A 24,734-nucleotide genomic window follows, 5' to 3' on the forward strand; every position below is an offset into this window, starting at 1 on the left:
TAAAGGAAGAAAATATTAAGAAAAAACTTGTATTTTCTTTTAACATAGCAATTTGCTGCAGCAAACACTTCTTTCCCTGTGAAAAAGCAGAAGTTTAGGAAGTTATCAGGTTTTTAAAAATGAGATTATAATATATTAGTGTTTGTCTTGTGAACTACTCTGAATGCATAATAAAATGAGTCTACCCAAATGTTACGTGTCCCCTTAGAAATTCTACAGTGGACATTTTATTCCCTTGCCTTATATTTATTGTGGTTACTGGAGAAATTTCCTCTATAAAGGTAGTAAAAGGAATTTGGAGTCATGTTGACTGCTCTAGAGAATATTTGCTTCCAGTTAATTTTAATCATACTGTCTTAGTTTTCCAAGGTGATTCTTTTGGACATTTTTACATGATTAGAGAAGAAGCCTCATGATTTAAATGTAGAGGCAGCAAAAGTTGGACCAGTTGTTCCTTGAATTCTTTATAGTTGTCCAGTGTTATTTATGATCTGAGAAAGTAACAGGCCAGTTGACTAGAGTAGAAGTAGCAACACATGGAGAGATTAAACACTGTATGTATTTGAGTGACCATTCACCAACCTGGCCTTGACCATGATTCCGGGTCACCTTTGGAGAAGGGCATGGTTATCATCTTTCAACAATGTAGGGGCGCACTCTCAGAACCTTCAAAATCTGCGATGCATAGGACATAATTTGTGGGGCCAATGCAGAATGAAAATGCAGGGCCTCTTGTTCAGAAAGCATGAAAAAATGCCATTTAAGGCATAAAAATATAAAGCTTTTTTTCTTTTCTTTCATAGATTCTTTTTCTTGACCTGTCAACATGTTTTTTATTTGTTATTTAATGTCATGCCCCCTCAGGCATGGGGATATTCATGAGGCAAGTGTAGAGCCTCACACGTCCTGGGGACCCCACACTATGACTTACTGAACACACAGCCCATTAGCTGTGTCCAGACTGGGCCGATGTGCCTGCCCCTCTCTGGCCAGAGGTAGAGAAGTTGAGACCGGCTTCACCCCTTTTGATGGGCCTACTGCCCCAACCCCCAGGGGACTGGTGACTCCCAAGTGTATTGCAGTCTCTAGAGCAGGACACACTTGGCAGCTGGATTGGGGTGAGCAAGTGTATCGTCCCCACTGAGTCACCTACCAAATGCATCAGGGCACTGCCACCCTGGGGTGCAGGCAGCTACCCCCTTGTCCCATGCTGAGACACCGCAGGTATACATACCCAATTCCAGCCCTTTTCATGCTTGCCCCTGGGGCAGCAGTAGTCACTGGGCAGAAGCGGGAAGGAGTAGGAGGTCTGGGGAGCCAGGGGACAGAGAACTAAGTTCCCCAGAACTAGTTGGGGGAAGTGGTGGGACTGTGTGTGAGCCAAGACTCTGAGCCCTAACACGTGTTCCTCTGTCTCATTGGTCTTCATATACAAAATACAACTTCCATAACAAAATTATTAAGAATTTCAAGATAGCTGCCATAGAACTTGAAACCCCAAGCACGAGCCTTTCTGAATTGTGGATCCCTGTGTGACCGCATTGGTACATGCCCTGTGTAGTTCTCCTCTATGTAATTATCTGATAAATAGGTAACATCTGTTTGTCTCTCTGTATATCTGGTAGAAACAAATGTGCATGTGCATCGTTGTTTATTTATATTTATTTATTTATGTTTGGGGTCTCCTGCCATACTATTGGCACATATCTATAATCCTAACAGCCTTACTTTTCTAATCCTATCAATTCTTGAGCCACTGAGGAAAAAAATATATATGTCAGCTGTGAAACCAGGTTTTATGACACAGAAATCATACCATCATCCACTTTTGGTATGTTACTCTATATCTTAAAAATTATAGGCAAATTTCGTATAATTTGTTCTCCCTTATTCTCCTCTTATGTCTGTCTCTTTCTTTCCTTTTTCCTCCCAGTATTGGTTATGAATATTAAGGTCAGCCTAGGTATTTCTGTATAAAAATATGTATATATGTCAGCATTGTTCATTTCTTTCCTTGGAAATCTTAAAAAAGGAAAAAACTAAGGAGAACAATTAAAAATGCAAAACAATTAAAAAAACGCACACAAAGAAGAAGGAGAATCTCCCAAACTCTATTTTTGGCAAACTAGTAGATACATATCTCTAAATTTCAAAATATGTATTAAGGCTAACAAAAAAAACAGTTGGTGGGTTGGGCAGAAGCCAAGCAAGAGGAAGTGAAGAGCATGGAGTGGGGGTAGCTCTCAGGAAAGCCAGCAAAAGAGACAGCTGCTGAATGTGAGGGAGACAAAAGCTCTAACCAGTGTTTGCAACATTAGATACAGAAACTGGTGAGCAAGGCTGGCGGTTGTCCTCCTGAGCTCAGTTTAATTCAGAGAACTGGAAGAAGTTCACAGACGACAGTGTGGATGGCACATTTTCAGGAGATGGTCTCCCTTGGTGGTGGCTGAACTGCACGAGCATTCTCCCTGCTCTGCGTACTCCCAGGAGCTGGTCAAAAAACTCTGATGGACTCAATGATGAATAATAAAGAAGGAACACACACAACATCGAAGACAAGGAAAAGAATGTGTAGCAGTGCTTATTAACAAAAATTGTTAGTGGAAAAATGAGGCCACAAGGCAAATGAAAATTGTAACTAAATATTTTACCATAAACTAAAAAATATATATATAAACAATAACTCTGTGAAGGAAAACCACAAAAAAAGAAATGTAAGACCTAAAAAAAGAAAACAGTTGGTCAACAGGAAAAGGGATGCATTGTGAGCTGGTAGCTTTAGGAAAACATACTAAAACTATCATATAGGGGCACCTGGGTGGCTCAGTCAAGTACGTGTCCAACTTCAGCTCAGATTATGACCTCACTGTTTGGGAGTTCGAGCCCTGCATAGGGCTCTGCACTATCAGTGCTTGGGCTTCTCTCTCTTTACCTTTCTCTCACTGCCTCTCCCCCAGGTGCACTTTCTCTTTCTTAAAATGAATAAATAAACTTTAAAAAATAAAAAATAAAAATAAAAGAAAACTATCACAGAAATGAAGACAAAATTGGAAAGAATACAGGGAACACAAGACACTTCAGAAAACTCAGCAAGGAACATGGGAGATAGAAAACTGTTAAATGAGACAAAAAGCGCTAAAAATAATTAGATGTTTAGATTGAGCAGATCCAGCATCTGTATTATCAGAGTCCCGTAAGGAAAAGCAAAATAAAATAAATATTGAAAGATATAATTCAAGAAAATTTTCCTAAAATAAGTGAGGATTTGTTTTAATATGTTAATGAAAATGCAGTAAAAATTGACCCAAGAAGGTTAAATTATTGGACTTGAAAAATAAAAGAAAGAATTCTTTGAGAAGCCAAGCCAAAAATCAAATCACTTAACTAGCAAAAAAATATCACCATGACTTTAGTCTTCTTTATAGCAACATTTCCAACATTTTCAAGGAAAATGTGAACTAAGAATTTTATATTTAGGCAAATTGGTTTTACGCTGTAAAAGTTAAAAACAAACAGATTTCAACATGCAAAAATATGAGGGAATTGTTCTCATGAGTCCTTTTTGAAGAAAGTATTATAATCATTAATTTTAGCCGATCAAGAGGTTACTGGAGTGTTGGTAAGTTTTGGATACATTTCAACTGTTGAAAGAGAGAAAGAAATGTGAGGATCAGGATGACAGAACAGAATGTAAACGTTCATATGCGTTCACATAGAAGTGATACAACTAACAGTAATGGGGGTGGGGAGAAGAAGGTGAGAGGTAGAATACATTCACTAATCGCATAATCTCTAGTAGCTGGGAGTGAAAGCAAATTAGTTTAAGCAGCCAAATTGAGTAATAGAAGTACAAACATATTTAACAGTATAAGAGTAAACTGTAAAAATGATAAAATTATTGATTAATATTGGGTGGGGTAAGAAGAGGAAGTATGGTAGTTTTAAATACTGCTTATATGGAATTATTGACTGAAAACAAATAGAAGAGTATTGTAATTATGAATAACCACTAGAACAAAAATTACCCACAGAAAAGAAGGAAAGTAAAACAAATAATACTTGGTTTGTCATTTTTTTTTTACCTATCAAAACAGAAAGCATAACAGGATTAATGTGAGGGAACTATAAACAAACATTCAGTTATATCAATATGTGTAAATGGGTTTGACTCCTCTAACTATTTTAGTTTTGGGTCCTTCAGATAAAGTAATATAAATATTGAAAATAAAAGTATGAGTAAAGGTATATAGACAAATACAGATAAGTAGGGTTTTTGTTTTTACATAAAAGTGGAAGTCAGACCAAAAAGGAATTAAGTAAAATGAAGAATTGGCTTTTTATTGCCAAAAGGTACAATTCATAATAAAGATAAAATAGTTCTGACTAATATGCGTTGAATGTCAGTGTATCTATATACTAATAAAAAAGAATGAAAAGAAATAATAGCAGGGAATTTTAATTTACCTCTGAGTCATGACAGATCAAGTGAACAAAATGTAAAACAGAAGATAGAAATTCTAAGAGGCATAATTAATGAGGAAGATCTAAGTGGTACATTTAGAACTGCATCCTGTCAGCAATACCGGAGTCCACGGTGGTCCCACCAGACAGCACCGTGTTAGCGTAGAAGTCCTTCCAGATATCAACATCACACTTCATGATGGAGTTGAAGGTGGTCTTCTCAATGCACAGACTATACTTTCTTTTAAAGAACCTATTAAACATCTACAAAAATGACCTTTATTATATATACAAAACTGAGATAAATTTTAAAAATAGGCACAACTTAATAATACTAGAACTCAGAAACCAGAAAACCTGTTGCTCTCTTGGGTAAAAATAGAAATTCAGAATATTTGGTAGCAGTAATGATAAAAACACTACTCATTTGTACTGTGCCAAAACAGCATTCAGATGAACATTCAGATGAAATATATACATATATGCATATATGTATATACAATATATACATATATGAAGTTAAACACTTAAGCATTAGAAAAAGAACAGAACAAAGGCAAGCAGAAAGCAGAAATTAATGATAAATGCAGAAATTGTGTTAGCAAAACTATAGAATTGAAAATCAATTCAAAAGTACCTTATCTGTTTAATTTTTTTTTTTTTACAGAAAGTCAGCTAGTCCAATCAAAAAAACAAAGCACAAATTACAGCATCATAATTAACAACATAATAATCAACAGTCACAGAAATGGAGGAAAATGAAAAGGATATATTTCTGTTAATATGGAAAATAAAATATAAAAACTTGGGTAAAATGGTTATCATTCTAGGAATATAATTTACCAACTATATATATGTATGTGTGTATATAAAGATTAAAATCAAGAGCTAAACTGCAAAACAGGATGAGACTCAGATCCTCTCATAAGAAAAATTCTAACACACTCTTAAAGAGCAGATAATTCGCATGGTATTTTACACTATACCAAAGCATAGGAAATTAAGGAAATCATCCAGATTCTTTTTTTATGTAGCAGCGAAACATTAATTTAACATTAAAGTCTGACAATGATTTAACCAAAAAAAAAAAAAAAAAAAGAGTAGAGACCAATTGAAAAGTCCCAAATAAAAGTTAGTAAACAGAACCTAACAACACAATAAAAGAATTGTTTAACATTACCAGAGAGGATTTATTCTAGGAATGCAAGGTCTTCCCTGAATTCAGCATTACACAATCTATGTAATACACTATATTAATTGATCTAAGGAGAAAAAGGGTATGATCATCTCCATGGATGCTGAAATCTAACATTATTGTGATTAAAATAAATTTATCTAACTGGGTAAATGTGTTTTTTTTTTTTTTTAACACAATAAGTCTATTTGTATGTCAGTTCCAAATCTGGCCTGTTGCTTAATAGGAACATTGGTATTCCCATTAAAGTCTGGAACAGATAGAGATGGGAAACCATTGTTCTACATAGTGCTAAGTTTTACATTGAATTAGTAATAGGTAAGAGAAAGAAAATAAAGGCATAAACATTAGAAAGGAGGTGGTAAAGCTATTGTTACGTGAATTTGAATCCTTCCTGTATTTTAGGTACTGGTGAAAAAAGATACGAAATTTTCCTTTGTTTGCAGAGCTTACATTCTGATGACATGTTATTATATGACTATACACTTGGAAAATTAAGGAATCAAGTGAAAACTTACCACAAACAATACCAGAAAAGATAATATCCCTAGGAATAAATGTAACAAGGATGTGCAAGGTATGTGAGGAAAATTTTCCAACACTGTTGAAGGACACAAAAGACAAATTGAGTAAAGATGTCAATTCACCCTACATTAACTTCTTGAACATTCAGAGTAGGAAAGGCTTTTGTTATTAATGACCCCAAATTCAGAAGTTAAAGCAGGAAAAAATGGTAAGTTCAGATACGTTTTTTAAAAACTTCAAGAAAACAAACAAGCAGAAAACCCCATAAGCAAATTCTACAACACAAAGATACACTGGTACAAAATACAACCTGTGGTACAGACACAGGTTAATACATGAAGAAACTCTACAAATCAATAAAGAAGATACCTACAAATCAAGAAAAACTGGGCAATAGGTATGAAAAGACTGTTCATAAAAAGGAAGTGTTAATGGTTTTTAAAACGTGAAAAGGTGCTTCTTTCATAAAAAGAGGAAATCAAATTAAAAATATACTGAGACAAGGGCACGGGGGTGGCTGAGTCAGTTAAGCAATCTGACACTTGATTTTGGCTCAGATCATGGTCTCATGGTCATGAAATTGAGCCCCGTGTCAGTCTCTGCGCTAGGCGTGGAGGCTGCTTAAGATTCTCTCTCTCCCTGTCCCTCTGCCCCTCCTGCTCTCAACAGATACACTGAGACTATATATATATATATATATATATCAGACTGAAAAAATTGAGAAATCTGGTAACATACTCTATTGGCAAGGCATTGGGAAATGGGCACTTTTGCTTATGAGAGTATAAATTGGTAAAATCATTAGCAAGGGTGAGTTTTTAATATATAAATAAATTGCAAATGCATAGTTCTTTGATCTCCAGAGTTCACTTCCAGGAATTTATCTCTGTATGTATGCCTGTATAAAATGACCTGTCATAAGATTATTTATTACAGCATTGTTTATAGTTAGTGGAAGTCTGGAAACTACTTAAACATCCATTAACAGGAGAGTGGATAAGTAAATTATAGTATATCCTGACAGTTCTACAAAAGAAAGAGGGCATTCTTTTTTTTTTAATTTTTTTTTAATGTTTATTTATTTTTGAGACAGAGTGAGACAGAGCATGAACGGGGGAGGGGCAGAGAGAGAGGGAGACACAGAATCTGAAACAGGCTCCAGGCTCCGAGCTGTCAGCACAGAGCCAGATGCGGGGCTGACACCCACGAACTGCGAGATCATGACCTGAGCCAAAGTTGGACGCTTAACTGACTGAGCCACCCAGGTGCCCCAGGAAGGCATTCTTTATATTTTAATATGGAGATATTCCAAGATACATTGTAAAGTGAAAAACGCAAAGTTCAGAATGATACATGTAGTATGCAAACATTTGTGTGACACAGGTCATATATGAATACATATTCAATTTATTTATATTTGCACAAAATAACTCTGGAGAAGAAGCTGATTTAATAACTGGTTAGCTGGTAGGAAGAGGGAGAGTCATAGGAATAAAATGGGAAGGTGAAACTTTGGATAAGTTTTAGTTTGTGAACCATGTGAATGTTATACCTATTTAATAAGCTTAGAAAACAAATTAAAGTTAAAAATTAATTCTTCTAGAAAGTGGTGTAGCCAAGGTATAGAGTAAGATGTAAATTTTCTGTCTTCCCTGTTTTTTTAAATTAAGACAGACATGAAAGGAGAGTGTAGATGGTGTCATGACTAATAAAGTCACGTGAAAGTACACACCTCCTGAAAGTTGGCAAATGACTTTCACAAACACAAACTCAGCACATTTTATAACCTCAGTCATGATACTGAGGCCACTTACTGTGTTTCCTGTGTATCTGTCATCTAAAATTGCTCGAGATGTTTTGATAAGGTGTCATCTGTGCATCCTACCCTTATAATTTGAAGCTGGTCAGTCTGCCTTCCCCTCCCCTGCTTTTGGTTATTTTCTCTGTTCATTAACAGCTCCTTAGCAGTAAAGATAGAATAAATAAAGGAAGAGAACACAGCTTAGTTTTGTTGTGTGGCAGGGCACATTCACATAACTGTTGGCAGGATGCTCTTTAAGATATTGAGGAGAGGGTAGGGATAGGAAATGGGAGAAACGCATTTACTGACTTAGACATATTTTTTACATTTGGTCATCACCACAGTCCCATTTAGGTGGATAAATAGCCCTGACAAGTGAGGGAACTGAGGCTCAGAGGTCATTACAGTGAGGAATTGAACCAGTCTGTTGCCTCCTAATGTTAGAGAAATGAATGAGACAGAATAGTATCATCATATGATGAGCATAAGTTGGGTCTCTTCCCCATTCACCATGTTTGTGTCTTCAAGGAATGCACAGTTGTTGTAAATTTTGATGGGGATCTGATCAAAAGGAATGAACAAGAAGAGGGGTAGAAGAGGGATTTGTGAAAAACAGAGCAGAGAGAGACAAGGAAGAAAGAGAACACCTGTTTTGTAGTAGCATTGGTACCTTAGGCTAAAGTGAGCTCTGAGATTATTTCGTGCTTTTGTCTGTCCTACATTACCCTCATGTGTGATAATTGGGTATAGCATTTTTTTTTCCTGAGAAAGTGAGACATTTGAATGATGCCTCTTAACTCCTTTCCTTGAAGGCTGATGGAGCTGACTCAGCCAGTTGGCTCTTTCATCTCATTTCCGTTGCTGATAAGGAGTGCAAGCATTAGAGGAGCGTCTGGGTGGCTCAGTTGGTTAAGTGGCTGACTCTTGGTTTCGGCTCAGGTCACAATCTCGCAGTTTGTGAATTTGAGCCCTGCATCAGGCTCTGCGCTGTTAGTGCAGGGATTTTCTCTGTCTCTCTCTCTCTGCCCCTCCCCTGCTCGTGTTCTCTCTCTCTCTCCGCATAAACTTGAAAAAAAAAAGTGCAAGCATTAGAGCAAGATTCACGTTTTTCACTGTTGTGTCGTAATGAGTAACTTTTCTTCTCCTGAGTGATTATTTTTTTAAACATATTTTTTTAGCGTTTATTCATTTTTGAGAGACAGAGACAGAGCGTGAGCGGGGGAGGGGCAGAGAGAAAGGGAGACACAGAATCCTAACCAAGCTCCAGGCTCTGAGCCATCAGCACACAGCCAGACGCGGGGCTCGAACTCACGAACTGCGAGATCACGGGGCTTGAACTCACGAACTGCGAGATCATGACCTGAGCTGAAGTCAGATGCCCAACCAACTGAGCCACCTAGGCGCCCCCAGAGTGATTACTTATATTCATGCTACTAATGGAAGGACTACGTCCTCCATGGTAAATACAGAAATCTCAGTAGCAGGTAGTAAATAGAGGTTAAAAAAATCAATGTAGACAAGGGCAGATGTGTTTGTGGTGAAGATGAAAATGATTTTGCTGGTGCCTTGTTTCATAGCATCCTGATGAAAAGAGATTGGAAGGCCTCTCCAAACAGCTGGACTGGGATGTTCGCAGCATTCAACGCTGGTTTCGACAGAGATGCAACCAGGAGAAGCCAAGCACGCTGACGAGGTTCTGTGAGAGCATGTAAGTTGCTGTTACTCTTTTTGAAAGCAAAACCTGCCTAAGTACTCCTCCTGTCCCTAACTTAAAAATAAAGGCTTCGTGCAGGCTCCAGCAGCCCCTGTAAAGCATGCCACCTGGTGGAAAAAATAGTCCTCAAAAACTGGGGGAATAGTAGTTTGTAAGAATTTGTGATTAATGCTTTGGATTCAGTAACTGAAGTTCACTTTCTAATGTAGTTCCTACAAGGTATTGGCAGATGGTATTTTCAGGGGCCTGCGATGGTATTTTCATTCAGCCACCTTTGAAATAGAGCACTAAAAGTTATTACTTTAATGGTTTGAATTTTAATAGAGGAGACTTTGTCAAGATGTTCTTTCCACGGGTAACAGCTGAGATGCTAAGATGTATAATCAGAGAGTCGTGATTATGTCCCATATTCCTGGAGATTTAAGAAATAACTATATTATATTCCTTGGGTGAATTTAATGAAGCATTGCTTGAAGGTGGGGGGTGGAATGAAGGTCTCTTCCATTTCTGAAATGCGAACTTTATGGTGTGTAAATTATCAATAAAGCTGTTAAGAATAATAAAAGACCTATAGAGAACTAGCACAGTGCTGTTTTGAAATAGTGACACTCAATGCACTGACCTAGAGGAAAGTTAGAGAAGGAAATACTGAAGCATTGAGCACATTTCCAACAAAGGGAAGGGACTGTGCCTCGAGCTGGTTGGTGCATTTGGTCTTCATCCTTTGGGATGTGACTGTGCCTTTGTCTAACAGCTCTGTGCTTTGGGAGCTTTTTTCCTGACACCTGGTCATTTGAACAATAGTGCTGTCATTGTTCCCTTTGTTGCAGGCTCCTTCAGTTTGGGGTTAAAGTTGCATTTTCAGGTTTAGCTTTCAATTATGCCGAAAAAGTATTTTAGCAATTACAATCTAAAACTCAGAGGGAAGCCTGATGTTCTGGGAGAAGTGAGTGAGGGGCAGAATAATAACCATAAATTCCTAGGGCTGGATAAATATGGGGAGCATAAACAGGGTCTTCAGGAGGTCAGAATATTTATAAAACATGGAAAAACAACCGAGTAGATACAATCTGCAAAGCCCTTCCTATAATTGAACTGAGTGGCAGTTTATGGAAGAAGGATTTATGCATCTGGGCTCCTGATCAAAAGCTGGAATTGCTTCCTGGCCTGGCTCCACCACGTATGTGAAGGACCTGTGTTCCTTCTTTGGGCTGTGGGTCTGAGTAGTGGTGAAGCTGAGTCTTGGCATCGGGACCACATGCTGAAACTCACGTGTCATCTTCCCCTCCTCCAGCTAACTTCTTTGGTAACTCGACACTCGTCCTTTCTCTACTATACTGACTCTACACCAGTTTCCATACCAGTATGTATAGGAATCAGTCATTGAATGTTGTTCAAGTGCAGATTATCATTGAGTCGGTCTGATGGCAACCGAGGGTACATTTTTAACAAGTTCCCAGGTGATGCCACTGGTCCATGGACCACATTTTGAAGAGCAAAGCTCAACACTATGCCAGTATCTATGTCTTCTCCCTGAATTCAGCTGGCCTTTATCTGCAGTTAGAATCAGCTAAAAATATTTCTAAATGATTGATAAAGGCATGGCAATGTGAAGGCACAACTGGCGGGGAGAGATGGTACCTAAATGTATCAATTATGATCTTTTTCCTCAAGTGGTTTATTTTAATAGTTAGTGTCAAGGAGATATAACAAATATCTGAGTATATGCACATCAGGGATATTAAACAATGAGCAGATAGACGTGTGCACGAAACAATTGGCATGGACCATCAGTAAGTAAAGATTAGAGGAGAAAGATCAGCTGTGGGCTAGGGCACGTGGCAGGGCTATTGGGATTAGAACTGAGACAGTACTGGTGGCCTTTGACTTCTCTGTTGCAGAGGACTGTGCTGATGAACTTTGTTCTGAAACTCTCTTCTTCCTTAACCTCTGGATTGCCACTAGATTCTCTGGTCTTTCCAAGAGCAACTGTTTGTGTGACTTATTCTGCATTTTTCCATTTTCTTGAGTGAGCTTCTCCAGAGTCAGTCTTCAACCTCTTATTTTCCCCACTCTACCTTCCATCCTCTGTGCAGAAGTAATTTTCTCTCGCCATCCTCTTCCAAAGTCATGTGTCCAATGACAAGGCATCGTTCTGCTGTCTCCCAGCTGGCAACTCTGACTTGCTTTCATCGCTGACTTCCCTTCACCTGTTGTTTGCATGCCTCCATTCCGTTATAGGCTAGAAGCTCAAACCAGTCATTTGCTGGGTTCCGTTAGTTCTTCGTAAAGCCGCTGCTGTGGCCCAGATCTTAATTGCTCTCATAGCTATCCTTCTTATTTATGTCACACTCATAGATATTTTGCTACAAAAAAATTCCGAACATGCTACTATTTCCATGTTCTCCTGCCTTTAAACCCTGATATTTTTTGCAACTGTTGGATAAATTATTAGGCTACTTAGCCTGTTAGCTAGACTCTGATTTTCATGTGTTTGGTATCAGTCACCCAAATGACCCCTTCCTTCCAGAAGGTTGTCTTTTCACTGTCCATACTTTGTTCAATTCCTGCCATGGTTTATGCTGTGCTCCTGGCATGGACACCTATGTTCCTCTGCCCTGCCCATCTATCCCCTACCCATTCTTCAAACCCGAGGCCCTCTCAGAAATGTGGCATGACTGTTGAGTGTCTGGAATGAGCATGACTTTTTTGGAATTTTAGAGTCCTCACTATAAGTGCTAGTAATTTAATATTGAATCACATGCTTTCTTATGTGGTGATTTAACTTAACTTGTCCGTATATTTTTACCCTCAGTATATAATGCTTGCTCCTTGAGGGCACGAGAACCACATCTTGTTTTTCTTGCATTCTTAGTCTTTATCACCACATATATACTGCTGAATAAATATTGGTTAAATGACTGTAAGTTAAAGTGGCATTTTTTTGGAAGGATTTACTGATCTAAGTTGGCACGCTGCCTCCCCAAATGGAAAGTGCCTTTTATACACTGACTTAGCCTAAAATTTGTCTAGGAAAATTATCAAACTCTGGAAAGCTCCAAGACTGTATCTCAAAGAGATTAGAGGAAGGAATGGGCTGGCAAAGGGGAACATTTAGCTAATGCGAGGCAAATAAAGCAGAATTATATTGGTCACTGTATGCACGAATGTATGCTATAGTTATTGCTCATCAATATAAAAAATGATCTGGAATAATTGTTCCTAACCAAGGGTGCACTGCATAATCACCTGATGAGCTTTTGTAAATACACATACCCAGCCCCCCACCCCAGGATGTCTGAATCAGTGTGGCATCCTAGGTGAGGTCTGGACATGGATATCTTGAAAGAAATGCCCTGAGTACTTACGGCACATATCCATGGTTAAGAAGCACTAATCTCTGAAAAGAGATGACTGCTGTTCCAAAATACTAAAAATCAAATTAGCAAGCAAGCCAACACAGGTTTGGGACCTGAAGGTTTAGGGCCGAAATGTAAAGTTTCTATAGTTTTTCTGTTCTATCTAAATTACTATTTTAGAAAATACAGAGTCCTTTCGCGGGAATTGTGTTTCATCTTGCAGCGGTGGGGAATGGCAGCAGTATGCATGCCAAACCACGCTGGTAACCATCTGCTGGCATGTCCGACTTCTGGCATACCTGTTTCATGCAGATGAGCTGAGTAGAAGTTGTTCAACAAGTAATGTGTTGAAACATTGACATGAATTTCTTTCCTTCATGCTTGATGTCAGTCATTCGCAGCTGTGATAGTTTTCATGAATATTTCTTCCCGAAGGGTTTAAATCTTTATTGGCGACTGAAATAGAGATTTTCAAGAGGAAGTAAAGAATTTATAAAAATGAGATATCCTGTGATACATTTTCGGAGGAACTCTTGCTAAATGGGAGTCATTTAGCTGAGGGATCATGCTTTGCAGTGACTGAAGTTTTACCTCTCCCCTCCCACAGTTGCATCAGGATAATAGGAAAGTAAAGAATATTGGCAATAAAAAAAATATCTGCAGCATGAGACAGGAAGAGGCAGAGATGTGTTTTCAGAATAAATGGCTTCCCTCTCGTTTGTGCACTATCAGTGTTCATCATTTTTAAATATTGTGCAGTATATTTAATAGCACATGCCTGGGAATAAATATTATATATGGCTTTCATTTAAGCAGTCTCCAAATGACTTCATACTGACAGGTAGATCTCCCATATGATAGTATGAAGATGTAGGGCAAGGAGTATTACATTTCACAGATTAGTTCTGATTTATGTGGATTGAGGTTTGCTCAGGTGGAACCTTGTTGTAAGTTGAGGACCCACGATTGTCTTTTCTTTAGGGATTTCATTTTAGAGTTGAGGTTGATTAAAACTACCCCCAGATGCTACCATACTTGGATGCAAGCAGGCCAAAATCTGGGAACTTTTTGAAGCTGTGACTTTATTTCTGCAAAGAAAGCTCTATGATCTTAATTTGTGATTTCATTGAACTAAGGATAAGTCAGCAATGAGAAAGGAGTGGTTTACAAAATCACCCTCCTGCTACCACTCGGTCACAGATTTTGCTATCTTTTTACTTGAACAAGTTCGCAATGCTGTCTTGTGACCACAATAAGAAAGTGGAACCTAATAATTGAGGGAAAAAAGAGAACAGGGCAACACAGGGAACAAGCTGAGTCAGATATCCCTTTATTTCAGATCAGTCTTTGATCTGAGGAAATGTGAACATATTCATCAAGTTGTCATAACACAGTCACCTATTTACAAAAAAACCACAACCAAGTATTTGTAAACTGCTTTAGAATCTTCCATATATTGCACACTGTGGTGAAGAACAAAATTTTGCCTAAGAGAAAATTCCATTTTGATTATTTTCACAAATAGATCATGACTTGAGCGTTATTTACTACCAAAGTTCTCCTGAAGACTGATGTGGTGCTTTGTTTGTTTTAATGCAGTTTTTTTTTTTTAATTTAAATTCAAGTTAGTTAACATACAGTGTAGTATTGGTTTCAGGGATAGAACCCAGTGATTCATCACTCACATGTAACACCCAGTGTTCATCCCAACAAGTGCCCTCCTTGATGCCCATAACCCATTTAACCCACCCATCTCTCCTCCAGCAACCCTCAGTTTGTTCTCTGTCTTTAAGAGCCTCTTATGGTTTGCCTCCCTCTCTGTTTTTATGTTACTTTTACTTCCCTTTCCCTATGTTCACCTGTTGTGTTTCTTAAATTCCACATATGAGTGAAATTATACGTTTGTCTTTCTGAGCATAATACACTCTAGTTCCATCCACGTTGTTACAAATGGCAAGATTTTGTTCTTTTTGATCGTTGAGTAGTATTCCATGGTATGTATGTGTATACATATATATATATATATACACACACACACACATATACATATATATGTATATATATATACATACATATACATATATATGTATGTATATATACACACACATATACATATATATGTATATATATAGATGTGATATATATATATAGAAGATGTGATATATATATATGTATATATATGTGTATATATATATACATCACATCTTCTTTACCCATTCATCAGTCAGTGGATATTGGGCTTTTTCCATAATTTGGCTGTTGTTGATATAGCCAATATAGCTATAAACATTGGGGTGCACGTACCCCTTCAAATCAGCATTTTTGCATCCTTTGGATAAATTCCTAGTGCAATTCCTGCATCATATGGTAGTTCTATTTTTAATGTTTTAAAAGTTGTATTTATTTATATGAGAGAGAGAGACAGACAGACAGACAGAGACAGTTAGCATGAGCAGGAGAAGGGCAGAGAGAGGGGGAGAGAGAGAATCCCAAGCAGACTCTGCACTGTCTGTGCAGAGCCTGACGCAGGGCTTGAACTCATGAACTGTGAGATCATGACCTGAGCCGACATCAGGAGTTGGACCCTTAACCAACTGAGCCACCCAGGCACCCCTCTATTTTTAATTTTTGAGGAACCTCCATACTGTTTTCCAGAGTGGCTGCACCAGTTTGCATTCTCACCAGCAGTGCAAAAGGGTTCCCCTTTTTCTGCATCCTTACCAACATCTTTTGTTTCCTGTGTTGTTAATTTTAGCCATTCTGACAGGTGTGAGGTGGTATCTCAATGTGGTTTTGATTTGTGTTTCCCTGATGATAAGTGATATTGAGCATCTTTTCATGTGTTTGTTAGCCATCTGGATGTCTTCTTGGGAAAAGTGTCTATTCATGTCTTCTGCCCATTCCTTCACTGGATTATTTATTTTTTGGGTGTTGAGTTTGATAAGTTCTTTAAAGATTTTGGATATTAACCCTTTATCTGATACATCATTTGCAAATATCTTCTCGCATCCTGTAGGCTTCCTTTTAGTTTTGCTGATTGTTTCCTTTGCTGTGCAGAAGCTTTTTATCTTGATGCAGCCCCAATGGTTTATTTTTGCTTTTATTTCCCTTGCCTTTGGAGATGTGTTGAGTAAGAAGTTGCTGTGGCTGAGGTCAAGGAGGTTGCTGCCAGTTTTCTCCTGTAGGATCTTGATGGTTTCCTATCTCACATTTAGGTCTTTCATCCATTTTGAATTTATTTTTGTGTATGGCGTAAGAAAGTGGTCCAGTTTTATTTTTCTGCATGTCGCTGTACAGTTTTCTAGCACCATTTGCTAAGAGACCGTCTTTTTTTCCATTGGATATTCTTTCCTGGTTTGTTGAAGATTAGTTGGTCATACATTTTTGAGTCCATTTCTGGGTTCTCTATTCTGTTCCATTGATCTATGTGTCTATTTTTGTGCCAGTACCATACCGTCTTAATGGTTATAGCCTTGTAATACAGCTTGAAGTCTGGAATTGGGATGTCTCTAGCTTTGGTTTTCTTTTTCAACATTACTTTGGCTATTCAGGTTTTCTGGTTCCATACAGATTTTAGAATTGTTTGTTGTAGCTCTGTGAAGAATGCTGGTGTTATTTTGATAGGAATTACGTTGAATATGTAGACTGCTTTGGGTATTTTACATATTTTAACAATATTTGTTCTTCCAATCCATGAACATGGAATGTTTCTCCATTTCTTTGTGTCTTCTTCAATTTCTTTCATAAGCTTTCTATAGTTTTCAGTGTATAGATCTCTTATCTCTTTGGTTAGGTTTATTCCTAGGTATCTTACGGTTTTTGGTGCAATTGTAAATGGGATTGATTCCTTGATTTCTCTTTCTGCTGCTCCATTATTGGTATATAGAAATGGAACTGATTTCTGTACGTTGATTTTATATTCTGCAACTTTGCTGAATTCATGTATCAGTTCTAGCAGTTTTTTGGGTTGAATTATAGAATATCATGCCATCTGCAAATAGTGAAAGTTTGACTTCTTCCTTGCTGATTTCTATGCCTTTCATTTGTTTTTGTTGTCTGAGGGCTGAGGCTAGGATTTCCAGTACTATGTTGAGCACAGTGGTGAGAATGGACATCCCTGTCGTGTTCCTGACCTTAGGGGGAAAGCTCTCAGTTTTTCCCCATTGAGGATATTAGCTGTAGGTCTTTCATATATAGCTTTTATGATGTTGAGGTATGTTCTATCTGTACCTACTTTGTTGAGGGGTTTTATTAAAAATGGATGCTGTGTTTTGTCAGAAGCTTCTTCTGTACCTGTTAAGAGAGTCATATGGTTCTTACCTTTTCTTTTATTAATGTGGTGTATTACATTGATTGATTTGTGAATATTGAACCAGCCCTGCAGCCCAGGAATAAATCCCACTTGATCATAGTGAATAATTCTTGTAATGTACTGTTGAATTCATTTTGCTAGAATCTTGTTGAGAATTTTTGTATCCAGGTTCATAAAGGATATTGGCCTATAATTCTTTTTAGTGGGGTCTCTGTCTGGAATCAAGGTGATGCTAACTTCATAGAATGAATCTGGAAGATTTCCTTCCATTTCTGTTTTTTGGAACATTTTGGGAACGATAGGTGTTATCTCTAAATGTCTGGTAGAATTCCCCTGGGAAGCCATCTGGCCCAGGACTTTTGTTTGTTGGGAGATTTTTGATAATTGATCCAAATTTATTTGCTGGCTATGTGGGTCTGTTCAAATTTTCTAGTTCTTCTTGTTTCAGTTTTGGTAGTTTATGTTTCTAGGAATTTGTCTATTTCTTCCCAGATTGCCCAGTTTGTTGGCATATAATTTTTCATAGTATTCTCTTATAACTGTATTTCTGCAGTGTTGGTTGTATTCTCTCCTCTTTCATTTGTGTTTTTATCTATGTGGGTCCTCTATCTTTTTTGTTTGATAAGTTCTGCTAGGGGTTTATCAATTTTGTTTATTCTTTCAAAGAACCAGCATTTAGTGTCATTGATCTGTTCTGTTATTTTGTTATTATTTAATAATAATCTGCTCTAATCTTTATTATATCCCTTCTTCTACTGGCTATAGGCTTTATTTGGTGCTCCTTTTCTGGCTCCTTTAGGTGTAAGGTTAGGCTGTGAATTTGGGGCTTTTCTTTGTTCTTGAGACAAGCCTGAATTGCAACGTATTTTCCTCTTAGGACTGCCTTTGCTACATTCCATAGGGCTTGGACTGTTGTGTTTTCATTTTCATTTGCTTCCATATATTTTTAAAAATCTCTTCTTTAATTTTCTAGTTCATTCATTCTTTAGTTGGATGTTCTTTAACCTCCATGAGGAGGTTTAAGGGGTTTCCAAATTTTTTCTTGTGGTTGATTTTATGTTTCTTAGCATTGTGATTTGAAAATATGATTGGTATAATCTCGATCTTTTTGTACCTATTGAGGGCTGATTTGTGACCCAGTATGTCATATAATCTGGAGAATGTTCTATGTGCACTCAAGACGAATGTGTATTCTTCTGCTTTAGGATGAAATGTTCCGAATATATCTATTAAGTCCATCTGGTCCCATATGTTTTAAAAGCCATTGTTTTCTTGCTGGTTTTCTGCTTAGATGATCTGTCCATTGTAAGTGGAGTATTAAGGTCCACTATTATTATGGTATTATTATCAGTGAGTTTCTTTATTCTGTTATTAATTGATTTATATATTTGGGTGCCCCACATTGGGGGCATAAATATTTACAATTGTTAGATCTTCTTGGTGGGTAGTCAGTCCTCTTAATTATGATGTAATGCCCTTCTTCATCTCTTGTTACAGTCTTTGGTTTAAAATCTAGTTTGTCTGATATAAGTATGGCTATTTTGGCTTTCTTTTGAAGTCCATTAGCATAATAGATGATTCTCCATCCCCTAAAGTTCAATCTGCAGATGTCTTTAGGTCAAAAATGAGTCTCTTGTAGGCAGCATCTAGATGAATTTTTTTTTATTCATCTTGGTGCCCTGTGTTTTGATTGGAACATTTAGTCCATTTACATTTAGAATAATTATTGAAATATATGAATTTTGTGCCATGTATTACCTGTAGTGTTGGTGTTCCCAGTAGATGTTTTGTAGTACTTTGTAGTCTTTGTTGCTTTGGTCTTCTTTTTCTTTTTTTTTCCCCCCTCCACCCAGAGAGTCCCCATTAGAATTTGTTGCAGGGCTGGTTTAGTGGTCACGAACTCCTTTAGGTTTTGTTTGTCTGGGAAACTATCTCTTCTTCTATTCTGGATGACAACCTTGCTGGATAAAGGCTGTGTCTTTTTCCCATTCAGGACGTTGAATATTTCCTGCCACTCCCCTCTGGCCTGCCAAGTTTTAGGGGACAGATCTGCTACTAACCTTGTGTGTCTACCGTTGTAAGTTAAGGACCTCTTGTCTCTAGCTACTTTCAGAATTTTCTCTTTATCTTTGTGTTTTCCAAGTTTCACTGTGGTGTGTCATGGTGTTTGACCTATTTTTGTTGATTTTGAGGGTAGTTCTCTGTGCCTCTTGGACTTGAATGCCTGTTTCCTTCCCCGGATTAGGGAAGTTCTGAGCTGTAAGTTGTTCAAATAAATCTTTTGTCCCTTTTTCCTTTTCTTCTTTTGGTACTCCTATGATATGGATATAGTTTCATTTTATGGAATCATAAGTTCTCTAAGTCTCCCCTTGAACTGTAATAATTTCCTCTCCCTGTTTTTTTCAGCTTCAGTATTTTGCATAGTTTTATCTTCTATATCACCTATTCTCTCCTCTGCTTTTTCTAAAAACTTTTTTTAAGTTTACTTACTTATTTTTGAGACAGAGAGAGTGGGAGAGGGAGAGAGAGAAAGGGAGCACATGAGCAAAGGAGGGGCAGAGAGAGGGAGAGAGAGATAATCCCAAGCAGGCCTGCACTGTCAGTGCAGAACCTGATATGGGGCTGAAACTCACTAACTGTGAGATGACTTGAGCCAAAATCAATAGCTTGATGCTCAACCAACTGAGCCACTCAGGCACCCCTTAAAAACTGTTATTGGGGCACCTGGGTGGCTCAGTCGGTTAGGCGTCTGACTTCGGCTCAGGTCATGATCTCACAGCTCATGAGTTCGAGCCCCGCGTTGGGCTCTGTGCTGACAGCTCAGAGCCTGGAGCCTGCTTCTCATTCTATGTCTCCCTCTCTCTCTGTCCCTCCCCTCCTTGTGCTCTCTCTGTCTCTCAAAAATGAATAAATGTAAAAAAAAATTAAAAAAAAAACAACTGTTATTAACTCATGGGTTGTACAAAAACAGATGGTGGACTGGACTTGGCAAGCAAGCTGTAGTTTACTAAACCCTTCTTTCAGATTATAGTACTATTAGCAGTTCTTTCAGAGTTTCAGGAAAGAGAACGTGGTCTTATAGCACAAGGCACAGTCATCCATTGCTCAGTTTTGCCGTATAATAGAATCATTAGAACAGTTCTGTAATTAGTATGCCCATTTAATATTCTTGGCACATGGTGCCTTGATGCTCTGTAGTTTCATTTAACTCAATCAGGCCCTCTTTGAAGTTGTTAGTAGTCAGAAGACAGTATCACTTCCACTACAAAAATTCTGAAGATTAATGAACTGTATCATAGACAGTCTGCTCTTTTGCCTTGGGTAAGCTTTTGAAAGCTTTTCCTTCCTTCTACTCCCAACCTTCCATCTGTGGCATGTGAACTCAGGTTTTCCATGTAGATTAGGCCTCCCACAGTCCTTGATGGCATATGGCTGGGCCTCTAATTTATGTGTACTGGCTAATTAAGAAAGCAGATTTTTGCTAAAAGTATCAGGCCAAACTTTGGTCAGTGTGCCTGTATATTAAGTAGTGCTGGTCAGTTTTCTTTAAACCCTAAATTTCTCAAGACTCTGTAGATAGTTTTTCCAAGAATTTTATTCAATATGGAGTTGGATAGAGATGAAAAGGACAGAATATACAGAGGAATCATTGAATTTATTAAGGTCTAATATTCTTATTTAATTCTTGTCTGCCATTTTTGAATCTATATGCCATATCTTTATTGTTTAATCTGTTTCAAAAGTTATTTCTTTTTTAAGTTTATTTATGTATTTTGGGAGAGAGAAAGCATGAGTGGGGGAGGGACAGAGGGAGAGAGAGAGAATCCTAAGCAGGCTCTATACTGTCAGTCTGGAGCCCGACATAGGGTTCAAACTCATAGACCATGAGATCATGACCTGAGCTGAAATAAAGTCAGATGCTTAACTGACCAAGCCACCCAGAAGACCCAAAAGTTATTTCTGATTTAGAACCAAATCATGAAATCATTATAATCAACTTTGATTATAGAGGATATATAAAAGTACACATGATGTTTGTAAAGTTTGGGGAATAAACATTCTAAATAAATACTTTAACTTTTACTACTTACACAGGATTATATTCTGTACATGTGTTCACACAGATACACATACATGCTGTGTATCTAAGAGTGGTGCCTGCCCTTCTCGGGATATCTTTATAGAACTTGCCTCAACAAAGTGCCTAAAGAAGGCTATAGGAACATTATGTTTTAGGATCCATAAGTCGTGATTCCCTTAGTGGTAGTACAGTCAGTTGCACTGTAACATGGTACACACATTCCTAAAAATTGCCACACTGTGCAGAATTACACAACAACACAACACAACACGGGGCTTATGAGAAAAGTGAGTCAGGGCACAACACTCAAAAACTGCATCAGGGACATTTAAAAAAAGATAGGAATAATAAAAACAGCACAGTTTTATACATGTGAAGTGGTTAAGAAATACATAAGGACTATAATACATATGGTATTTTACCTTGAAAAAGACCTCAAGGTTGCTTGGAAGTTGGGGTTGGTAAGTATTGGGTGAGCTGCCATAATAAAATACCACATACTGGGCGCCTTACACAACAGAAGTATATCTCTCACAGTGCTAGAGGCTGGCAGCCCAGGATCAAAGTGTCTTAGGGGTGGTTTCTCCTGAGGCTTCATTCCTTGGCTTGCATATGGCCACCTTCTTCCTGTGTTCTCACATGGTCTTTCCTCTGTGCATGTTTATTCTCGGTGTCCCTTCCTCTTCTTTTAGGACACCATCCATGTTGGAATAGGACCCCACTCTTACAGCCTCACTTAACCTGAATTGCCTCCATACGAGCCATATTTTCAAATATAGTCGCGTTGGGTGTTAGAGCTTCAGCGTAGGAACTTTGGGAGGACGCAGTTCCACCCGTAAGAGCGCTGGAAGTTTATAGTTCGTAAATTACTATGAAGTGGTAGAAGGAGGATGATCTGAAATTTGAGAGAAAGTTATGACAGCAGGTGGATGTGGCCCATAATGTGGACTGAGGTAACTCGGAGATGTTTGAGAGGGGTATGTGTGCCCGTAGGTGTGTGTTTTGTGTATTCCGACACTGCTCGGGTCCACTGAGCACATTTCTGCATTCACCTAGTGTTTCTGGCAGATAAGATCACACAGACGCCAGTAAGAAATTTGTATTATGCTTACGAAACAGTGGAACATATCAGTACCAGGCTTACAGCCTTGCTGTGATAGCACAGGGTAGGGGTGCAGTGGGTGAGCTCTGGAGCCGGGCAGTCTGACTTCAAATGTTACCTCAGAAAAATCTGTGGGATATTTGGGAGAGCCGTTTGGCCACCCTAAGCTTCAGTTACTTCATTTGTGAAACAGGCATGTTAGCCGTGCCCAACTCATAGGGTCCTTGGGAAGACTACAGGCCTTAACCTATGAAGTGTTTGGAATGGCATCTTGTGCACAAGGGGGTGAATGCTAGCTACCATCAACACCATCGTGTTGTCTGTTGTTTGTCAAGTTGGTGTAATGAGAGCAGGAGCAAATAGCTAGTAATCTGTCATAACCATGCAATGCAAGAGCTGTAGGCATGTTATTCGGCAGAGGCAGCTCCAGTGTTTGTTGTTTTAGGAGGAGAGCTTCAAGAAGGTGCAAGGAGAATAGGTTCTTAATTTAGAATGAAGCTCTTTTATTCCATGGAACTCCAAGAAGGCAGAATCATGTGGATTCACAGGACCGTCAGCTTGGGCTTTACTTACACACGAGAAAAAGATGCAAAATTCATCCGAGTTCAGAGCGTCAGACCCTTTGGCTTGCTGCTGTGTAGCGATGTGGCAGAAGTGGATGAGAAAAGGTGTCCTACTTCAGCAGGGAATGATGCCCGCTGTGCTGCTAGAAGCCGAGGCTTTTGAAGCACCGCACGAGAAATGTCAGAACACGCAGCGAATATCTTTGAACCACAGAGATTTAAAATTTGCCCAGGTGATTCTGAGGAAGGCGCAGCTTGCCTCTGCCAGGGGGGAGAGAGGAACAAAGCCTGGAGCTCAGTGGTGCTGGCTTTAGTAAACCCACCTCTGCGAGGACCGGGACAGTCCCCTCAGCCTTAGGAGGTTGGCATGGCTTCTGGGTGTAAGAGTTTGCTGTTAAATGTAATATTTATTGGTTACCTCCCATGTGCAGGTGAAGGGGCTGTGGAGGCAGTTGATCTTGAACAAATTTGAGGTTGGGAATTAAATGTGGCTGGTTCATGTCCAGGCTCAAGCTATTTAACCCTAATCGAGTAATTTACCTTTGCTTGGTCCCAGGTGCCTCTTTCGAAAAGGAGAAATAACTCCTATTTATAGGGTCATTCTGGGGATTAAATGAGAGGGTGCGGGTTTAATGTGCATCTCTTAGTGCTTGTTTCTCTTTCAGCTGGGGTTGCAAAGTTGAGTAAGCAACAGTTTCTGACTTGGTGGCACTCACAGGGGCAATTGATTCCGCATATTAATAAAGTAGTTCAGTACCTCAGATGGGGAGATATAACCTGTAATACTTAAGTGATGAGGCTCTTTTCTAGAGCCTTTTCCTTACTGCTCTAGCTGTGGGGTTTTCTGGGTCTTTTATCTTAATATGCCATCAGGAGAACCCTATTAAAATTTTTTTTAAATGTTTATTTTTGAGACAGAGAGAGAAAGGGCATGAACGGGGGAGGGTCAGAGAGAGAGGGAGATACAGAAGCCGAAGTAGGCTCCAGGATCCGAGCTGTCAGCACAGAGCCCGACATGGGGCTTGAACTCACAGACTGTGAGATAGTGACCTGAGCTGAAGTCGGATGCTCAACCAACTGAGCCACCCAGGCGCCCCGGGAGAACCATATTTTAGATTGTTTGAAGAGGAAGCGCTTTGTTGCTTCCTCTCAGGAGTCCAGTCCACCTTGCCCTCTTTTTCTGTTCTTCTTTTCCTTCTCCCTGCCTCCCTGCCTCCTTCCCTCCCTCCCTCCCACCTCCTGCTGTTACAGGGGCAGGTGCTTTCTGCTTCCTCCTGGCTATTCACCCTTCTGTGATTAGCTTGTGGGGGCCACATCCCTTGTCAAAGGGTGGACAGGGGACTTCATAGAATCCTCGACCATTTCTAATTTGACTGTACCTGTCTTAAAACCTGGCACATTGCACATGACTCCTGAGATTTGAATACAGCACCTACTAATTAGGGGGTGAAAGTGTTTGTGTGTAGGATGTGGTAGTGAGGGTAGGCACTTGGACAAAGCAATGGGAGGTGCGGCTGTCCCCCCTTTTGGAAGATTTGGGCAGATTCCAAGTGACTTTTGGGGAAGAAGGTCTTAGAGGTTGTAGGCCTTCCCAAATTTAAATTCATAAATGAGCCTTCTA

The 24,734-nt window shown here is 38.8% G+C and overlaps 1 protein-coding gene across 2 annotated transcripts in view; it reads left to right on the plus strand.

The window, feature by feature from the left end:
- CERS6 (ceramide synthase 6) overlaps window positions 1–24,734 on the plus strand; it is a 325,839-nt gene that overhangs the window by 96,266 nt on the left and 204,839 nt on the right. For both annotated transcript variants that reach the window (XM_042949032.1, XM_042949033.1), the window contains exon 3: window positions 9,560–9,690. In XM_042949032.1, the coding sequence (XP_042804966.1) occupies window positions 9,560–9,690 (131 nt within the window). The remainder of the gene's footprint in view (window positions 1–9,559; window positions 9,691–24,734) is intronic.

The sequence above is a fragment of the Panthera leo genome, chromosome C1 (assembly GCF_018350215.1).
Source record: "Panthera leo isolate Ple1 chromosome C1, P.leo_Ple1_pat1.1, whole genome shotgun sequence".
Classification (NCBI taxonomy): domain Eukaryota; kingdom Metazoa; phylum Chordata; class Mammalia; order Carnivora; family Felidae; genus Panthera; species Panthera leo.